The following is a 16,939-nucleotide window of genomic DNA, read 5'->3' on the forward strand; positions in this document are numbered from 1 at the left end:
CAATAAACCTATAGCCAAAGTGGGGATTAATTCTGTTTTCTTCTCCAATACTCCACAAAAGAGAAGTGTCTCAGAGGCTCTGCTAATGAATTCTGCCATTTTCTCCTCGGTCTTATCTTGAGTATAGATGTCTCCACATTGCCTCCCTTCCAGCCCCTTTCAGAGGGTTTTGATTTTGCAGTTGCCCTGACGTGGCCTCTTGTCTCTGAATGTGAGTAGAGCCAGTGGGTCCTTTGGGGAAACTGCAGAGATAGCCTCTTGATTTCGAATAGGACCTACCTCTGTGCTTGTGTCTCTCAGACCCCTGGAATCCTTGAATCTCTGCCCTCAAAGCACCATTTTCTGGACCATCAGCTTCTTCTGGGAGTGTTACTGGAGATTTCTGGACCGCAGGGCCTGGAATCTTAATTAAACAAGTGAAATGAAGAGGAAAAGAGACTTGTGCCTATCTTTAGGGAAAACAAAACCCCAGCTCCCCACATGAAGAGAATGACGTGGTGTTTGAATGGGAGCCTAGAATTCCTATAAGACTGCATGAGAGCTGACATTTCAGAAACCAGAACCCCTCCCTCCAGCACCCACAGCATTGGCTTCTGCTTTAAGGTGCAGCCTCTCACGACGTCACCCCAAAGGCTTATGTTGGCAAGACTGAGAATGAGACATTGTGGTAACATTATGCTAACAGATTAGTTCTCTTAGATCATTTCTCATGCCTGCCCCTGGACTTCTCCTTATGGACCCTTAACTCCTTCTTGATTGGCATTTGGCAGACGTCGCTCACCTTGGACTTTGGGGAAGCTACTCGGAAGCTGTTTCTCATATACGTTGACCTTGGAATCCATTAAAGAGTTGCTAGTCCCTGTGATACGGTTCAGTTCAGTTCAGTACACATTTACTGAGTATCTTCTCAGACATGGTCCCTGCCACGAGATGCCCCTGATGAAATGGGGAGACGAGGAGGTGTCGGTGTCATGGTGGCCCAGCCTGGGACAGAGGGCGATGAGGGCTCATCAGGATGCCTTCTTGGGGGAGATGTCTATAGTGGGATGGATAGTGCCTCCTCCCCAAGTTCATGTCAACTCAGAACCTCAGAATGGGACCTTATTTGGAAACAGGGTCTTTGCAGATGTGATAAGGTAAGGATCCAGATGAGATCACACTAGATTAGGGTGGGCCCAAAGTCCAATAAGAGACAGAGAAGGACACACAAAGAAGGTCCTGTGATGACAGAGGCAGAGATTGGAGTGGTGCAGCCACCAGCCAAGGAATGGCAGTGTTTTCCAGGAGCCAGCCGATCTGTAAGAGATGAGGAAAGATACTTCCTTAGAGCCTTCAGAGGGAGCCCAGCCCTGCCAATACCTTGATTTTGAATTTCTAGCCTCCAGAACTGTGGGAGAACAAATTTCTGTTGTTTGAAGCCACCAGGTTTGTGGTAGTTTGTTATGGCAGGCTTGGGAACCAACACAGTGTCTGAGCTGAGTCCTAAAGGAAGTGTCGGAGTCTTGCCCTCATTCTCCCATCCTTTCCCTGTTTGAACACATCTGGTTGGGAAAACTCCATCGGTCTGTGAGGTTGGTGACAGCAGGAGCCTCATTCACCCCCTTGTTCACTCCATGACCCCCATATTTACCACTGTGGTTGGCATGTAGGGGTCTCTGGTCAGTATTTGTTGCATGCATAACAGTCTATGAGTGAATGAATGAAGAAGACAAGAGTGCTCTCAGAGGAGGACCAGTTAGCAAGATGCAGGAATCAGATCCTCAGGTGTGAGAAGCCATGGCAGCCAGAGGGGAGAGGCTGTTCAGGGTTGTCTGAGTCATTTGCTCTTCCTTGGTCAAAGTGGGCTCTTAGGGAAGTTTCTCATCGGGGTCGTGCAGACTAGCCAGTAATGAGGACAGGAGCAGGACCAAATAGGGAAGAAGAGAAAGGAACTTGGCCGTGTTCACTGCCCACTCAATGTCAGACACTGTACTGTTAACGGTCTTCATCTTTCTTGTCATTCTCCAAGTAATCCCTCAGGTAGGTAAAAATGCACCCATTTTCCAGATGTGGAAACTGAAGCTCAGAGAGTCGAAGTAACCTGTCAAAAGTTGCACTGCCAGTGAGGGGCAGAACCCGAATCCAAGCCCAGGTCTCATTTGCTCCCACGTTTGTGTTCTCTGCAGCACAACATGCTGCTTCCACTAATAAACAATTGTTGGCAAGGGAAGGTCATCGGGGGTCCCTGAAGCTGGGAAAGGATTTAATGCTTTCCAAGTCCAGATGACTGGAGAGGGGGGATTATCTGAAAAATGATCCAAGAGGACAGAAGGCATGCAGAGAGTTCTGGGGACCTGGATCATCTGAAGGCCATCAGCTGTGTCCTTTTGAATAGTGTTCTTGGGGTAAAAATCAGTGTCATTTTCTTCCCCACCATATTACATACTACTCTAGTCTATGCTTTTCATTCTGCAATAATAATGTTTAAAGCTTAGACACCATCGGGGGTCCTCCCTGACTTAAAGCTCAATGCGTTTGATAATTAAGCCCTTGTTCTCACCCAGAGCAGCATGGACACCCCAGTGGTGTTTAGGACCCGTTCGTTTGTGCAGCCGCTCATTCATTCCACAACTATGTCAGCATTGTCTGTGTGCCAAGTGCTGATTGAATTTGGCCCGGGGTTTCTAGGGCACTGAGAGTCTGTCTTTGCCTCCATGAAGAGCTCCCCTTTCAGTTCCATTTGCCAGGTCTCTATGGTGCTGCAACGTGAAAGGAGCTGGAATAAAGCGGGGGAAGGGAGGAGGGTAGAAAGGTTGGAAAGGGCTCCATGGAGGAGATGGAGGCCAAGTACGAGTTCAGTAGGTGGCGCTGGGGGAGGCATCATAGCAGGAGAAGTAGCATGTGCAAAGGCATGGGGCATGTTGGAGCTGGGTGGGGAGGGTGGTGTCAGACATCCTGAGAAGGGGTTTGAATAAAGCTAGGTACAGCCCTTGCCTCTGGGACATTACAGATTTTTGTTGTAGGTGGCAAAGGTAAATTCAGTCTACCTCGGGACTTTGGTTTTAAGATGTGGATACTTGGGACTTGCTCTTGTTTACCAGACACAATGGATGCAGAAGAGGATGAAGCAGGATCTTAAGGAGACCTCCTGGAGGGGAGCCTGGAGGCTCCAGGTCGGCGTTCACCTTCAAAGCCACCACTGCTCCTGGGGCGAGAGTCAGGGAGGGTTTGCATGGGGCCAGGATGCCAGCAACTCTCTCCCGCTGGGGCCATGTAGCTCTGCCAGGGGACAGCCAGTGCAGCGTCTGCTGACCATGTCCTGGTCAGTGCATGGCTGGGTGCACTGTGGCCTCAGCACAGCAGACCTTCTTCCAAGATACCTGCTGGGAGTTGGGGCTGGGAGGGGCATGTTTCAGTGCTGAAGCTAGCAGCCCCTCCAGCGCTCCACTTACCACTCCCCTGCTGCAGTTGCTTTCCTCTGATGCTGTTTTCTCTGCTGGCCCCCTTCCTGCTCACTGGGTTGTGTTGGGACAGGGTGTTTGATATTTTTGTTAATGTTTTCTTGCTTAGCGCTCAGCTCTGCTTCATTTTCCCCCCTTCCCTTGTTGCCTGTTGAGATGATCAGTCAGGCTAGTTGACATTTTTCTACTTAAAATGTTTCAATTTAACTGCTGCTGGCTAAATATATTTTGGCCTCAGCTCTGGACTGTGACTCTCCCCTCAGCCAGCAAGATCGAGGAAACTTTGTGCCAAACGCTTCTCTCTCTTTCGTTGGACTGAGATTACCCTCAGCAGATTGGAAAGTATCCCTCGTGTCCTGAGGGTCGTCGTGCAGCCCAGTTCAGATATGGGCTTTGGCCCTCAGGATGCCCAGGTGTGTGAATGCACCTGTCACAGATGCATCTGATTCGATGAACGAGCTGGCCTGCTGTGTGTGTCCGAACGTGTTTGGCTCTGGTGCCATCTTTCTTTCTAAATCCCAGCAGACAATTTACATAGTTCTTCTGCGCCCCAGGGAGACTTGGACAGGTTCTGAGTAGCCACAAACTCTGGCAGCTTACTGAGACGAAGGGAAAAGAAAGTTAAGGCATTAGCAAGTCTCTGTGACAGAAGGACTATTGGAGGCCACAGGAGGGGTTTATAGATGGCAAGGCTCCCAAGCAAATAGTGCCCTCTGGACAAAGCCCTTTACCCTGCAGGCTTGACCGAGGTAGGCCGTGCCAACCAGACTCGCCAGACTCAGTTCAAGAGGGGAAAAGGGAGGGAAAGAGGGAAGGACGGACTGCCCTCTGCCTTAGCAGAGGGCCTGAGGGGGCGTAAACTAGTGCCTACACAGACCTACCCCTGAGTTTGAGATGGAGGTCCCAGAGACAGCGTTGATTCAGCTTCCACGTTCATTTACTAATTCTTTCATCCACTCATCATATGTTTATTGAGGATCTGCGATCCATGTGTCTGACGCTGAGCCCAGCTCCGACTCTGGGAATGCAGAGGAAAACAGGACAGATGTAAGACTCTAGAGGGGAAAACGATGATCAAGTCATCACAAATAGGGTGAGGGTCTCAAAGGGGACATATAGGAGAGCTGACCCAGGCTGGGGTGGCAGGGGGCATGGAGGGCCTCCTCGATGCAGTGACTTTTAAAATCTGGAGTGTCAGGTATAAATTGAAATTACGTTAGGTGAAGAGGTGAGAGAGGTGTGTATCAGGCAGGGGCAAGAGCAAGTGCAAAGGCCCTGTGGCAAGAGAGAGGAGGGGAACTAATAAAGGATGACTGAAGCAGAGATGACTGCAGGTGTGGGAGAGTGGGGAAGAGGAGTAGCAACAGGTAAGGGCAGAGAGATAGGCAGGTGCTGGGTCATGGAAGGCCCTAGAGGCTAGACAGAGGATTGGGGGCTTCGGGCAAAAGTCTCTGGAAGACTCAACATTATTTTAAGCAGGAAAGTAACACGATCAGGTCCGTGTTTTAAAAAGAATACCTGTTATTTAAGGAAGGATCAGAGGGACAGGAGTGGAAGCGGCGAGTCTATTAGGAGGCTGGTAGGAGGCGAGGATGGCTGCACTCAGAGAAGCAGCAATGAAGACAGAGGCACTGGAGGTGTTCGTGGTCTATTTCAGGGGTGTCGCGGACAGGACCTGTTGATGGATCAGATGAGGGCCATCAGCAGGACTTGAGGGAGTGAGCCACGTGGTTGTGAACTGGGGCCAGCGTTTTCAGGTGGAGGGCACAGCAAGGGTGGAAACAGAAAGTGGAGACTTGCTGGGAATTGTGAGCTGCAGGCTAGTGCTGAGGGAGGCGGGTACACGGTGGGAGATGAGGCCAGCAGCCGAGAGCAGAGAGGTGGCAGGGCTGGTGGGTGAGCGAGTTCCCTGCAGGTGGTCTGAGACAGCTGGGAAGCCTTTGGAGGGAACAGGGGAATGACCTATGCTGACTTACTTTTTATATGTGTGAAAGATCACACAGGCTGCCACGTTGAGAAGAGGTTCAGGGGCAAAGGTGGAAGCGGATAGACCAGTGAAGAAATGATGGTGATAAGTCCAGCTGAGTCAAGATGGCAGCTGGGACCAGAGACAGAGCTACGGGTGGTGAGACGCGGTCGGCCTCTGCATGTTCTTGGAACAAATGGACTGAAGTGTGAGAGAAAGAGGCAAGAGTAGTGTCCGAGGCTTTGGGCCTGAGAAGCTGGGAGAAGGTCTTGTTCTGTCCCAGAGTGGAGAAGCCTGTGGGAGGAGTTGTCTTGGAGAGGAAAGAGTGAACTTGAACATGTTCAGTTCGAGGTGTCTGCTTAACACTGACGTGGAGACGTAGGGCGAGCAGTGGAGTCCAGGCTTAGAGAAAGCTGGAAGGTCAGCAGCGTTGGGACAGTGTGGAGAGCCGCGCACTGGGAGAGCTCACGCGCCCCGGGAGTGAGAGCAGGTACGAAAACGGTCTCAGGGCTGAGCACTGGGGTGAGTCAGCCACCACGTATTTGCCAAGGAAACAAGGAGAGAGAATGAACTGCAGGGAGGAGGAAGAGAAGCAAGAGCAAGTGGGTGTCCCAGAGGCCGAGAGGAGAGTATTTCAAGTTGGAGGGAGCGTCCGTCGGTCGTATGCTGCTGACTGGTCAAGTCCGCCAAGAAGTGAAAATGGGCTGCCGTGTAGGCACTGTCGGGGTCACTGGTCACTTTCACAAGTACAGTTTGAGGGAGAGGTGGGATCGAGAGCCTGAACAAACAGGTTCAAAGAGAAGAGGCTGGGCTTCCCTGGTGGCGCAGTGGTTGGGAGTCCGCCTGCAGATGCAGGGGACACGGGTTCGTGCCCCGGTCCGGGAAGATCCCACATGCCGCGGAGCGGCTGGGCCCGTGAGCCATGGCCGCTGAGCCTACGCATCCGGAGCCTGTGCTCCGCAACGGGAGGGGCCACAACAGTGAGAGGCCCGCGTACCGCAAAAAAAAAAAAAAAAAAAGAAAAGAAAAAAAAAGAGAAGAGGCTGAAATAAGGCCAGCCAACAGCTCAGGTGACAGCGTCCAGGATGACCATCTGGGGAGGGTGTCTGAACCACAACCAAGTGGTCTGGGGAGCAGGGCAGAGCTTCAGACCCCAGCAGGAGAAAGAGCACAAGAAATACAGACTAGGAAGAAAGGAAAAGTCCAGAACATGGACGTGGAGAGCTGGACGGGGAGGAAGGTGTCAGCTCGGGGGCACCGTGGTGCCAGGCTCAGGGCGGAAAGACTCATCCCGGGTGGGGAGAGGACTTCGCTTCCCTTGCTGGGCTGGTGGGGGGGGCAGGCCAGGATGGGGATGGGACCAGCAGGTGAAGGTCTTCTGTGCCTGCAGCTAAGCGGGCGGTGGTTCTCGACCTCACTGCACGTACATTACAATGATCTGGGCTGCTTTTCAAAAATACAGAGCTCTGGTTCCACCTGTGAGAATCCCTGTCTGTCCATCCCGAATGGGATGTGGCCCCATTTTCAAACATCTTCCCAGGTGATTGTAATGTGCTAGCAGCTTCAGCTAATTCCTGAGTTTGGGACTGAGTCAGTGTGGGAGACTCTTTGAGACAAAGAGGGCCATAGGGAAAGTCAGCCCTGGCATTGGAAGGGCCGTAATTGCGGTAATCTCTCAAGGAATTTGTTGGCTTTCCTCAGAACAGCAATTCTCATAACATTTACCAAATTGAAAATCCTGCTTAATTCTGTAGGTTTACAGCTCCACAGAGGCTCGAAGAAAAACATCATTTGGCACCAGAAACACACTTTATTCTGCTGGTGCAGATAATTTTGCAAACGCTGGATACCGAGTTTCACATACTCTCCTGGAATTCCAATGCACTACGTCCTAGAATGCAGAGAAACACAGTCACGGCAATTGCTCTTGCTGCCACCTGGACCAGGTGCTTCCAGAGACCCTCTTGGGTGTCTTTGCCCTCTCATTGTGAACTTCTGTGATGTTCTGGGAAGATGTGTTTTTTAATCAGCTCAGCATTTATTTCTTGCTTTGGGGAACCATTTCTATCCCATTATGTGCAGTTCAAATAGGTTGTCAATGACAACCGTTAACCCCACCTCTGCCCGTAGAGACATGATCCAGGACAAGGCAACTCTAGTAGCACAACCTGGAAGCAGTGATTGGCTCAAGAGGGAGGCATGGAGTTCAAAAAGGGCCAATCAGCATCGTTTTGGGAGGCAGTTACTATATGGATAATGGTGAAGTTCTTCCCGAAGATGCCAAGCTAGAGAGTGTGGGTCTGGATTTATCAGTTGCCATTGTTCTCACACTGTGTGGATGAAGAAGCTTATTTGTAGAGTAGAGCCTAACAGAGATGAGGTAGAGAAGGAGGGAGGGAGAGAGGGAAAGGGAGAGAGGAAAGATAGAGGGGCAGAGACAGAGATAGAGATGGAGACAGAGAGACAGTGTTCTGTCAACAGTATGCTTGGTCCCAGGCCTCCAGGCTCTGGAACTTTCAGTTCTGTGAGCTCTCCCTACACCCTTCCAGGGTTAAGCTTTTTGGAGCTGTGTTCTATCTCTTGCAACAAGAGCATCTTGACTAGGACAGATGACTTCTCAGTTTCTCGTGGGCCTCAGGGGGTGGTGGAGGGGTGAGGGATGCACCGGAGAGTGAGGCAGCCATGGTCAAAGAGCTTATGAGGCAGCTGCCCCTGGGACGTCCAGGTGTCGGTCTCAGGGTCGTAGCAGTCGAAGGAGGCCGAGTCCTCGATGCTACAGTCCGTGGTCAGATGCCGCCCACCCGTCACGTAGAGCTTGTTCCCCATCACCGTGGCCCCGTGGTGCATCCTCCGGTCTTTCATGTCTGCGCATTTGACAAATTTGTTGGACTGAGGGTCATAAGCAAGGATCCTCCTTGTGTAACCTGAAAAACAAATGGCATATCGACAGGGTCAGCAATGCTTATTTGGGACTGGAGGTCAGCGGTCCAGGGACCTGTCTGATCTCTGTCATCGCCTAACCCTGAGGCTGGACTCTGAGCTAAAGCGTGGAATGTTTCCATAACCTGCCCAAGGGCTTGTGTGTGGCAGAGCTGGGATTTGGACCCAGATCCGTCTGACTTCAGTCTCTGCATCTTAACTCGAAGTGAGGGCAACACTTACGTCGTTTGTTCTTAGATTGAGAGCAGAGATTCCAGTGGCCTTCTCAGCCTCGTTAGCTTTTTCATCTTTCTCATATGCTCATCCAAGAGCTTTAACAATCCCAAGACGGAGCCTTTGGGAGCTCAGAAGTGGGTCCCCACGACAGCCCTATCTGGTGGGTACTCTTCTGATCCCCATTTTACAGATCAGCACACAGAGGCACAAAGAGATGAATAACTTGCCTAAGAGTGTACAGCCAGTTAGTGGCAGAGTCAGGATTTGAACCCAGGTCTATCTGACCCCCAAACCAGCCCTCTTAACCATAGTATTATACTACAATTACAGAGAAATGATCCCGTAGCAGCTAATCTTATTTACAACAGCAAATGTTTTTCTGAGTATTTGCCCCGGGTCTGGGATAGTGCTAAGTGGTTTAGATAGATGAGCACATTTTATGATCACAACTCTGTGAAATAGGTTCATTATTTCATTCCTTGTTTGACAGGGAGAAACTTCTGGAAGATAAAAGAGCTTTGTCAAGTCATCCACACTCCCCTAGTTGGATGGGTGTACTTTTATTTTATTTTTTTTAAATTTTATATGGGGGAATTGTTGATTTACAATGTTGTGTTAGTTTCAGGTGTAGAGCAAAGTGGTTCAGTTATGTGCTTTAAAAAAGACTGTCTTGGGACATCCCTGGTGGCGCAGTGGTGACGAATCCACCTGCCAATGCAGTGGACATGGGTTCGATCCCTGGTCCAAGAAGATCTCACATGCTACAGAGCAACTAAGCCCGAGCGCCACAACTACTGAGCCTGCGCTCCAGAGCCCGTGAGCCACAGCTACCGAAGCCCGTGTGCCTAGAGCCCATGCTCCGCAACAAGAGAAGCCGCCGCAATGAGAAGCCCATGCACGTCAACGAAGAGCAGCCCCCGCTCGCCACAACTAGAGAAAACCCACGCGCAGCAACGAAGACCCAACGCAGCCAAAAATAAATAAATAAATAAATTTATAAGAAAAAGAAAGACTGTCTCGTAGAAAAACATCAGTGACCGTTTTCCCATGGGAGATGCCAAGTTCGTGTCCAGCCTCTCGATCTTCTGTTAAAACTCACCTCCCACGATGACAATCCGCTCCCCAAGTACCACGGCAGGGGCACATACATTCTTGATCATTCTCGTCTCCATTTTGAACCACGTGTTTCTGGAAATGTGATAAACCTGACAGAGAAATATAATCACGGCACTGCATTTTAAAGTGATAACGTTTTTAAAAGATAGAAATAGTAATTAAGAGGGTGAAGGAGCGGTACCTTACTATCAGTAAACAAAATACAATTAAATAACAGAAAGAGTTAAGTGTTTGTAGTATGTGTTTGCTTACCTTGCTTGGCTCATTTCTTTCCTTTCAGTGAGAAATGGAGCAACTTGGACATGCGTAAAACCAGTGATTTTTCAATCATTTTTATTTCTGGCTCATGTTTAAATTTCTAAATGTTCCAGCGTATCCGAGAGCCTCTTAAGGCCAAGAATAAATTTAGGGCTAAAAGAGGAAGGCTTTTGAACAACAGGTCATGCCTGAAAGTCATTAGAATCCTAGAAAAAAGTAAGCATGAGAAAAGGAAGAAAGAGCAAAGAGGTGGAGGCAGGAGTCCTTGGCCTTCGTCTGAAATGGAGTAGCAAATCATGATTCCCAGAACACATGCTCCTGTTAGATCCCTCAGTTTAAAGTTTAAATGTCAAATGCCAATTAGTTCATTACTGGCAGAATTTAGCACAAGAGATATAGGCTGAAACGAAGGAACAAAATATTCCAATATTCTTGACTGGAAATTCTTTCTGTACAAAATATTTTTGCCACCATATTAAAGGCCTTATACTTTATCATTTTACCAAATTTGATCTTCACAACCATCCTATGATGTAGATACCATTACTTCCCTCTATTTTCCAGATTAGACCATTGAGGCTGAGAGAGGTGAAATGACATGCTCAAGGTCACACAGCTAGAGTAGTAGAAGAGCTGGTCTGATTGAACCCAGAATCCATGCCTTTATCCACCACACTCATGGCTCTGCTTGGGGCCATGGAGATGCGGCTTTTCTTTCTTTTTTTTTTAAATTTAAAAAAAGCATTTACTATTTTAATTTGCTTTTATTTCAGTATTAGTAGTGTTTAAAGATATTTGGTGATGGTTTGTATTTTTGGCCGTGCCCCGCAGCATGTGGGATCTTAATTCCCTGACCAGGGATCAAACCCGTGTCCCCTGCAGTGGAAGTGCAGAGTCTTAACCACTGGACCGCCAGGGAAGTCCCTTTTATAGATTTTTTAAATTGAAGTATAGTTGATTTACAATGTTGTGTTAGTTTCAGGTGAACAGCACAGTGATTCAGTTATATATATATATAACTGAATTCAGATTCTTTTCCCTTATAGATTATTACAAAATATTGAGGATAGTTCCCTGTGTTATGCAGTAGGTCCTGGTTGGTTACCTATTTTATATATGTGTGTGTATATGTTAATCCCAATCTCCTAATTTATCCCCCTGCCACCCCAGCTTTCCCCTTTGATAACTATAAGTTTGTTTTCTATATCTGTGGGTCTGTTTTTGTTTTGTAAGTCAGTTCATTTGTATCTTTTTTTTTGTTTTTTGTTTTTTTAGATTCCACAGATAAGCAATGTCATATGATATTTGTCTTCCTCTGTCTGGCTTACTTCACTTAGTATGCTAATCTCTATGTCCATCCATGTTGTGTGAATGACATTAGTTTATTCTTTTTTATGGCTGAATAATATTCCATTGTATATATATACCACATCTTCTTTATTCATTCATCTACTGATGGACATTTAGGTTGCTTCCATGTCTTGGCTAGTGTTAAGTAGTGCTGCAATGAGCACTGGGGTCATGTATCTTTTTGAATTATGGTTTTCTCCAGATGTATGCCCAGGAGTGGGATTGCTGGATCATTTGGTAACTCTATTTTAAATTTTTTAAGGAACCTCCATACTGTTCTCCCTAGCGGCTGTACCAGTTTACATTCCCACCAACAGTGTAGGACGGTTCCTTTTTCTTCGGTGTGGCTTTCTTGATGGAGGCTTTCAAGACTGAAGCCCTCTTGAAGTCTCTGTCAGTCCTTAAAGTTGGTGAAGCATAGAGGAGGCCACAGCTAGAGACAGGGGCAACCACAATGGCTGTCAAGCCTCATGGTTTCGTCTGCAAATATGTAGGAAACACTCTTTGGAAACATGAGATCCTTGCAGGAAAAGCAAACCCTGCTTGCATTTTACTTGAGTAAATGGCTCCTGGCTTTCTGTTCTCTATTAGCTTTGGGGATGGTTTCAAAAATAGATTAAACATTTGTTCACAATCCTCACCATACCACCAGAGAGGATGAGGCAAGGACAACAAAGGATGGTCTTTGACCCATGGAGGAAGTGATACTTCGTTATGGTAAAGGATTTGCTTAACGCCATCCAGCAATAGGGGTAGAAAGAAGGCCGGGTAGAAAGGTACGCGTACACACAATTTGCACAGTAACGCCATGGCAGCCTCGTCCTTAAAAAGAATGCTTGCGTGCAGATAAACCATCCGATGAAGAAATCTTTGAACCTATACTTGAAAATCTAACCTACCCCATCAAGTAACCCCAAGCATTCATCTTGAACGATATCTGAATGAGTACAATTTCCATTACAAAGCTAATGCTAAGTAGATAAGAGCTTCCAAATTAATACTTTCCCCATTTTCCCCTTCTCATGACTGCAGTGTAAAAGGATCACTCACCTGTTAGTGTTTTGGTTTTTGCTTTTTGGCTATTTAAGCTTCTTGTTTAATCGTCCTAAGCATTTCTTGATGAGGTAGCTTAAAAGCTTTTTTGAGCTTTGTATTTATTCTTAGGAATCGGTAACAATTTTGTAATGTGAAATCATCAACATAGTTGTTGACTTTATTTTGAAAAATAGTTTTAAAAAAATGTAGGAGGGGCTCTAGCTTTACACAGAAGCTCTTTATTACACCTGTGTTGTGTGGCCAGAGCTTGGAGGGGATCAGAACATGTCTCTCTTGGCTCAAGTAAATGAGTGGGATTTGGAACAGACTTAGAATCTGCCTAGATGGTCAGGGAAGAGTCAACAATATGGGCTGGAGAAGTGAAGGAGAGAGAAAAACAAGAAAAGGATTGCATTGAAATGATCACTTTTCTCTGTTTCCACTGGCACCAACTTAGTCTGAGCCGCCATCATCCCTTGCCTGGACCTCTAGAAGAATCTCCCAACTCTCCTTCCTTTGTCCACTCAGGCCTCTTGCAGTGCCTTCTCCACAAAGCGTCCAGAAGGAGATTCTAAAAATGCAAATTTGACAACTTCGCCGACCCTGCTGCTCTTAGGCATGAACCCCAGTTCCTTGACAAGGCCTGGAAAGCCCTGCCAGGTCAGCCTCATCTCCACATTCATCCCCCCAGGAATGTTCTGGAATTTCTGCAGGGGGGGTCTCAGGGGCAGCAGTCTGGTGGAGGGGGTTGCTTGCGTGGCTTGGGAAGGGGGCTGAGAGAGATTATGGGGGGACTGACCATCCCCAGCTCCGCCTTGGTGCACAGACTTGCTGCCACCTGGTCATGCTTTCGGCACCTCCAGGCGAAGGGCCGTGCCCCTTTCTGCTTCAGGGCCTTCGTGCCAGCTGTTCCCTTACCTGGGAACGCCACCCCTCCCTCAGCAGATGAGTGTGACTCCTGTTCCAGACGCAGGCTCATCTGCTCAGAGAAGCTGCCCGCCCATCTCTGTCCACGTCAGAGCCCTCTGTCCACCCTGTGCGTCCTCCTCCTTTTTTTTTTTTTTTTTTTTTTTTGGCGGTACGTGGGCCTCTCACTGCTGTGGCCTCTCCCGCTGTGGAGCACAGGCTCCAGACGCGCAGGCTCAGCGGCCATGGCTCACGGGCCCAGCCGCTCTGCGGCACGTGGGATCTTCCCGGACCAGGGCATGAACCCATGTCCCCTGCATCGGCAGGTGGACTCTCAACCACTGCACCACCAGGGAAGCCCTCTCCTCCTCTTTTACTCTTCATCCTCACCTACCTTCTCTCTTCCTCTGCCTCTCTGCTCAAGTCAGCTTAAACCAACCTCACAGAGTTCCCTCCAAAGTTCCCTGAACCCTCACACCCTCCCTGATTCCCTCGAGACTGGTTTAGGGCACCCCTTATGCTCTTAGAGCACCCCTCTATTCAGCATCTGAATTGCAGTTGTCTCATAAGCTCCTGGAGGGTAAGTGGGATTTACTGCTCATGTCCATGTCCCCAGGGCCTTCTCTGTGGTTGGCACCCAATATAACTCCTCTAAATGAACACAGCAGATCTCAGGGGCCTCCTTGATTATCTTTATATATCACGTAGAGGCTTGAAGTTTTTCATATCTAGGTGAACTGCAGTGATTAGAACTTGTGTCAAGGTGGAAAACACCCAGTATTCTGACATTTTGATCTTTATTAATCACACTTCTCAGAGAGCTTGTTAGTGAAATTAGCATCTACCTATCATTTAAGGCAGGGGTTCCCCAACCTGGCTGTGCCTTAGACTCTCCTGTAAACGTCTGTAAACAGTAAATGTCAAGACCCCATACATAGAGATTTTGATTCAGCAGATCTGAGGTCAGGTTCCTGGGGATTTGGTAACAGACTATGGACCAGTGCTTGGGAGTCTTCTTTTAAGGCCTTACTGATTTTGGTTAGAAGCATCTGCAATATTCCTATAGGACTTCACTATCTGGCATTCGATGTGTTCTAGGTAGAACCTTTAGCTGTATCTGATGTACCTTTGTATGTATTAATCTTATACAAAAAGAATTCATAAATGGATAAAATCTGGCTGAAATTAACCTAACTTCCTTCCTTCCTTCCTTCTCTCCCTCTCTCCTTTCTCCTTTCCCTGCAACTGACAAGCATGTATGTATGTATATATGTATGTGTTTGTGTATGCAGTGTACATGTACATATGTGTATATGTGTGTATATGCATATATTTGTGTGTGTATATATGTATGTGTGTGTGCGTGTGTGTATGTGTAGCCATGGTGGGAGGGACCATTTACCTGGATAAGGCGCACAGGGTTCTGCATGATGTCCTCTCCCCCAAAAAGGTAGAGTCTTTGGTCTTTCACAGCGACTGCAGGGTGGAGGACCCCCAGTGGCATGCTGGCCATCCTCTCCCAGACGTTGCAGATGCTGTCATATCTCTCCATGGAGCCTATGACCCCCTGTCCGTCTCCAATCCCCCCGATGGAGAAGATGAAGTTCTTGTGGGCAGTGCTTCTGTGGGAGTAGCGGGCTGCCAGCATGGGCTGCCCCAACCTCCACTGATTGAATTTCAGGGAGAAGATATAGACCTTGGGACTGGGCACACTGTTCCCCGCGTCCACCGCCATGCCTCCCAGCAGGTAGATGCTGTGGTGCAAGGTGACGGCCGAGGCCTTATACAGCCGGGCCGGGAGTTTGGCAAGGCTCTGCCATTGGCCGGTCTGTCCGTCGTACAGCAGGACGTCCCTGGTGGTCTGCTGGTTGTCCTTCCTTCCACCCAAGAGGATGAGGAAGTCTTGGTAAGAGTTTCTTGGGGGGACATGCCACAGAGGTTGGAGGCCCGGGGCACTGGTGGTGCTGTACGGAGAAAATATCTGCCTCTTGGCTGTCTCCAAGATGGTCTGGCAGGGGGGCGAGGACTGCAGGAGGGCGTCGTTGGCGATGAAGTGGTAGAAGAAGGCTGGGTGGACGTACTGCAGCCTGACCAGCTTGAACAGTTCCTGCATGTATTGCTTCCGGGTCTGGAGGTCATGCTTGATCCAAACCATGAGGGCCTCGAACACCTTCTCCTCCTCCGCACAGAGCCCATCATCTCCCAGGTAGTCTATCAGTTCCAAGGCCCAGAGCTCCTTCAAATCAGCCGATGCGGCCACCTCTGGGAAGTACGTCAGGGCCACCTCCCTGGCTTTCTTCCTGAGGGTCTCACAGCTGAAGATTTCAGAGAGTCTGATCATGCCCAGGCAGTTGCTGGGGGCCAGCTGGCTCTGGAGGAAGGAGGAGCAGGCCTCAAGCAGCCTGGGGTACTGCAGCATGGAGGCGGCCTCCATCAGGGGCAGGACGCCTTCCACTGTGATGTGTGCCTCGCCCGTGTACACATACAGGATGATCCGCTCCACAGTTGCGGAGTCGAGGCCTTTCAGCTGGACTTTGGGCTCGCTGCTCTCCCGGAAGTTGCTGCAGAACATGGCCCGGAAGTAGGGGCTGCTGGAGGCCAGCACGCTGCGGTGGCAGGGGATCTCCCAGGCCCCCGTGCAGATGCTCACGTCAGTCAGGATCCTGCTTTGCCTCAAGCCATTGAGCTGCCTCAACAAGTCAGAGGAGAAGTCATGGTCTTTGAAGAGCAGCCCATCTGGCGATTCCTCGTCCATCCTACAGAGATGGGGAGAAGTCCCGAGAGGGAGCACGTGCTGGAGGGTTTAGCTGCGGCGGCTCCAAGACTTAGAGCACCTATGTCCGTTCACCAAGATGCCTGTGGGTATTGCCAAGAATATGGCTCAGTGAAGACCAGAAAGGGAGACCACCTGTGGCGTGGGCCTCACAGCTGACACCTCTCTTTTAGGTTACGATTACTCTCAAAGGTAACAGGCAAATAGCATCTGTGGACAGTCTGAGAAAAACAAAACAAAACAAAACAAGAAAAACCAAAAAAAAAAGAAAACGTGGTTGGATAAGTTGGGCAAGTTGAAGGTGGCAAATGGTCACGTGGTCTGAAATGTTAACCTGAAGCAAGATGACAGTCTGTGCATTTGACCAGCAGAAGTCTGTGAACCTTTCTCCAGCTTCTCAGCATGTCTGTTATTTAGTAAACTCATCTAAACATCTTTCTGGGTGTTAGTCATTCCCCACAGATGTCATTCTGGGGGTGTGGCCTCTGTAACAAGACAGAAATGAGGGATGAAAGTGGACCTTTGAGATTTTTTTTTTTCTTTTTTAAAGCATGACTTCACAGAGTCCTGTGGGTTTTGTTTTTAAAATGAGGTAAATAGAAAGCAGAGACCGAACAATACCCTGGACAGGGTTTATTGGATGACATCTGGCTGCCCATCTACCTGCAGAAGAATTAAACATTCGAGCTATTTACCTTGTTTTGCTGCAGTGACATCCACCGATACCTGGTCCGGCTGGTCCCTCCGGAGAGTTTCCACCTCTCGCTCCAAATGAAACCATAAACCCAGGCCTTTCCTTCAGTTGGCAAATAATTTGTCCTGGGAGAATTCTGGATTTGTTTATGCCGAAGGCACTTTCACAGTTTTCTAGACCTTTGTGAAAGAACTGCTGGGCAGGGAGACAGTGTATACATTCCAGGGCTAAGAATAGTTGCATAT

General features: G+C 48.7%; 1 protein-coding gene across 1 annotated transcript; it reads right to left on the minus strand.

Moving 5' to 3' along the window:
• Window positions 1–8,040: 8,040 nt before the first annotated feature.
• KLHL38 (kelch like family member 38) lies at window positions 8,041–15,982 on the minus strand. Its single transcript, XM_030875739.2, has 3 exons — window positions 14,630–15,982; window positions 9,662–9,767; window positions 8,041–8,330 (listed from the first exon to the last, which is right to left on the minus strand). The coding sequence occupies exons 1-3, from the start codon at window positions 15,980–15,982 to the stop codon at window positions 8,041–8,043; spliced, it is 1,749 nt and encodes a 582-aa protein (XP_030731599.1).
• Window positions 15,983–16,939: the final 957 nt, after the last annotated feature.

The sequence above is a fragment of the Globicephala melas genome, chromosome 17 (assembly GCF_963455315.2).
Source record: "Globicephala melas chromosome 17, mGloMel1.2, whole genome shotgun sequence".
Lineage (NCBI taxonomy): Eukaryota > Metazoa > Chordata > Mammalia > Artiodactyla > Delphinidae > Globicephala > Globicephala melas.

Excerpts from the sequence above, each read along its gene's own strand:
- KLHL38 (XM_030875739.2), bottom strand. The coding sequence starts at position 15,982 with ATGGACGAGGAATCGCCAGATGGGCTGCTCTTCAAAGACCATGACTTC. Across the intron at positions 9,768-14,629 it reads ACCCTGTGCGCCTTATCCAG|GTTTATCACATTTCCAGAAA; the intron begins GTAAATGGTCCC and ends TTTCTCTGTCAG. Across the intron at positions 8,331-9,661 it reads GCGGATTGTCATCGTGGGAG|GTTACACAAGGAGGATCCTT; the intron begins GTGAGTTTTAAC and ends TTTGTTTTTCAG.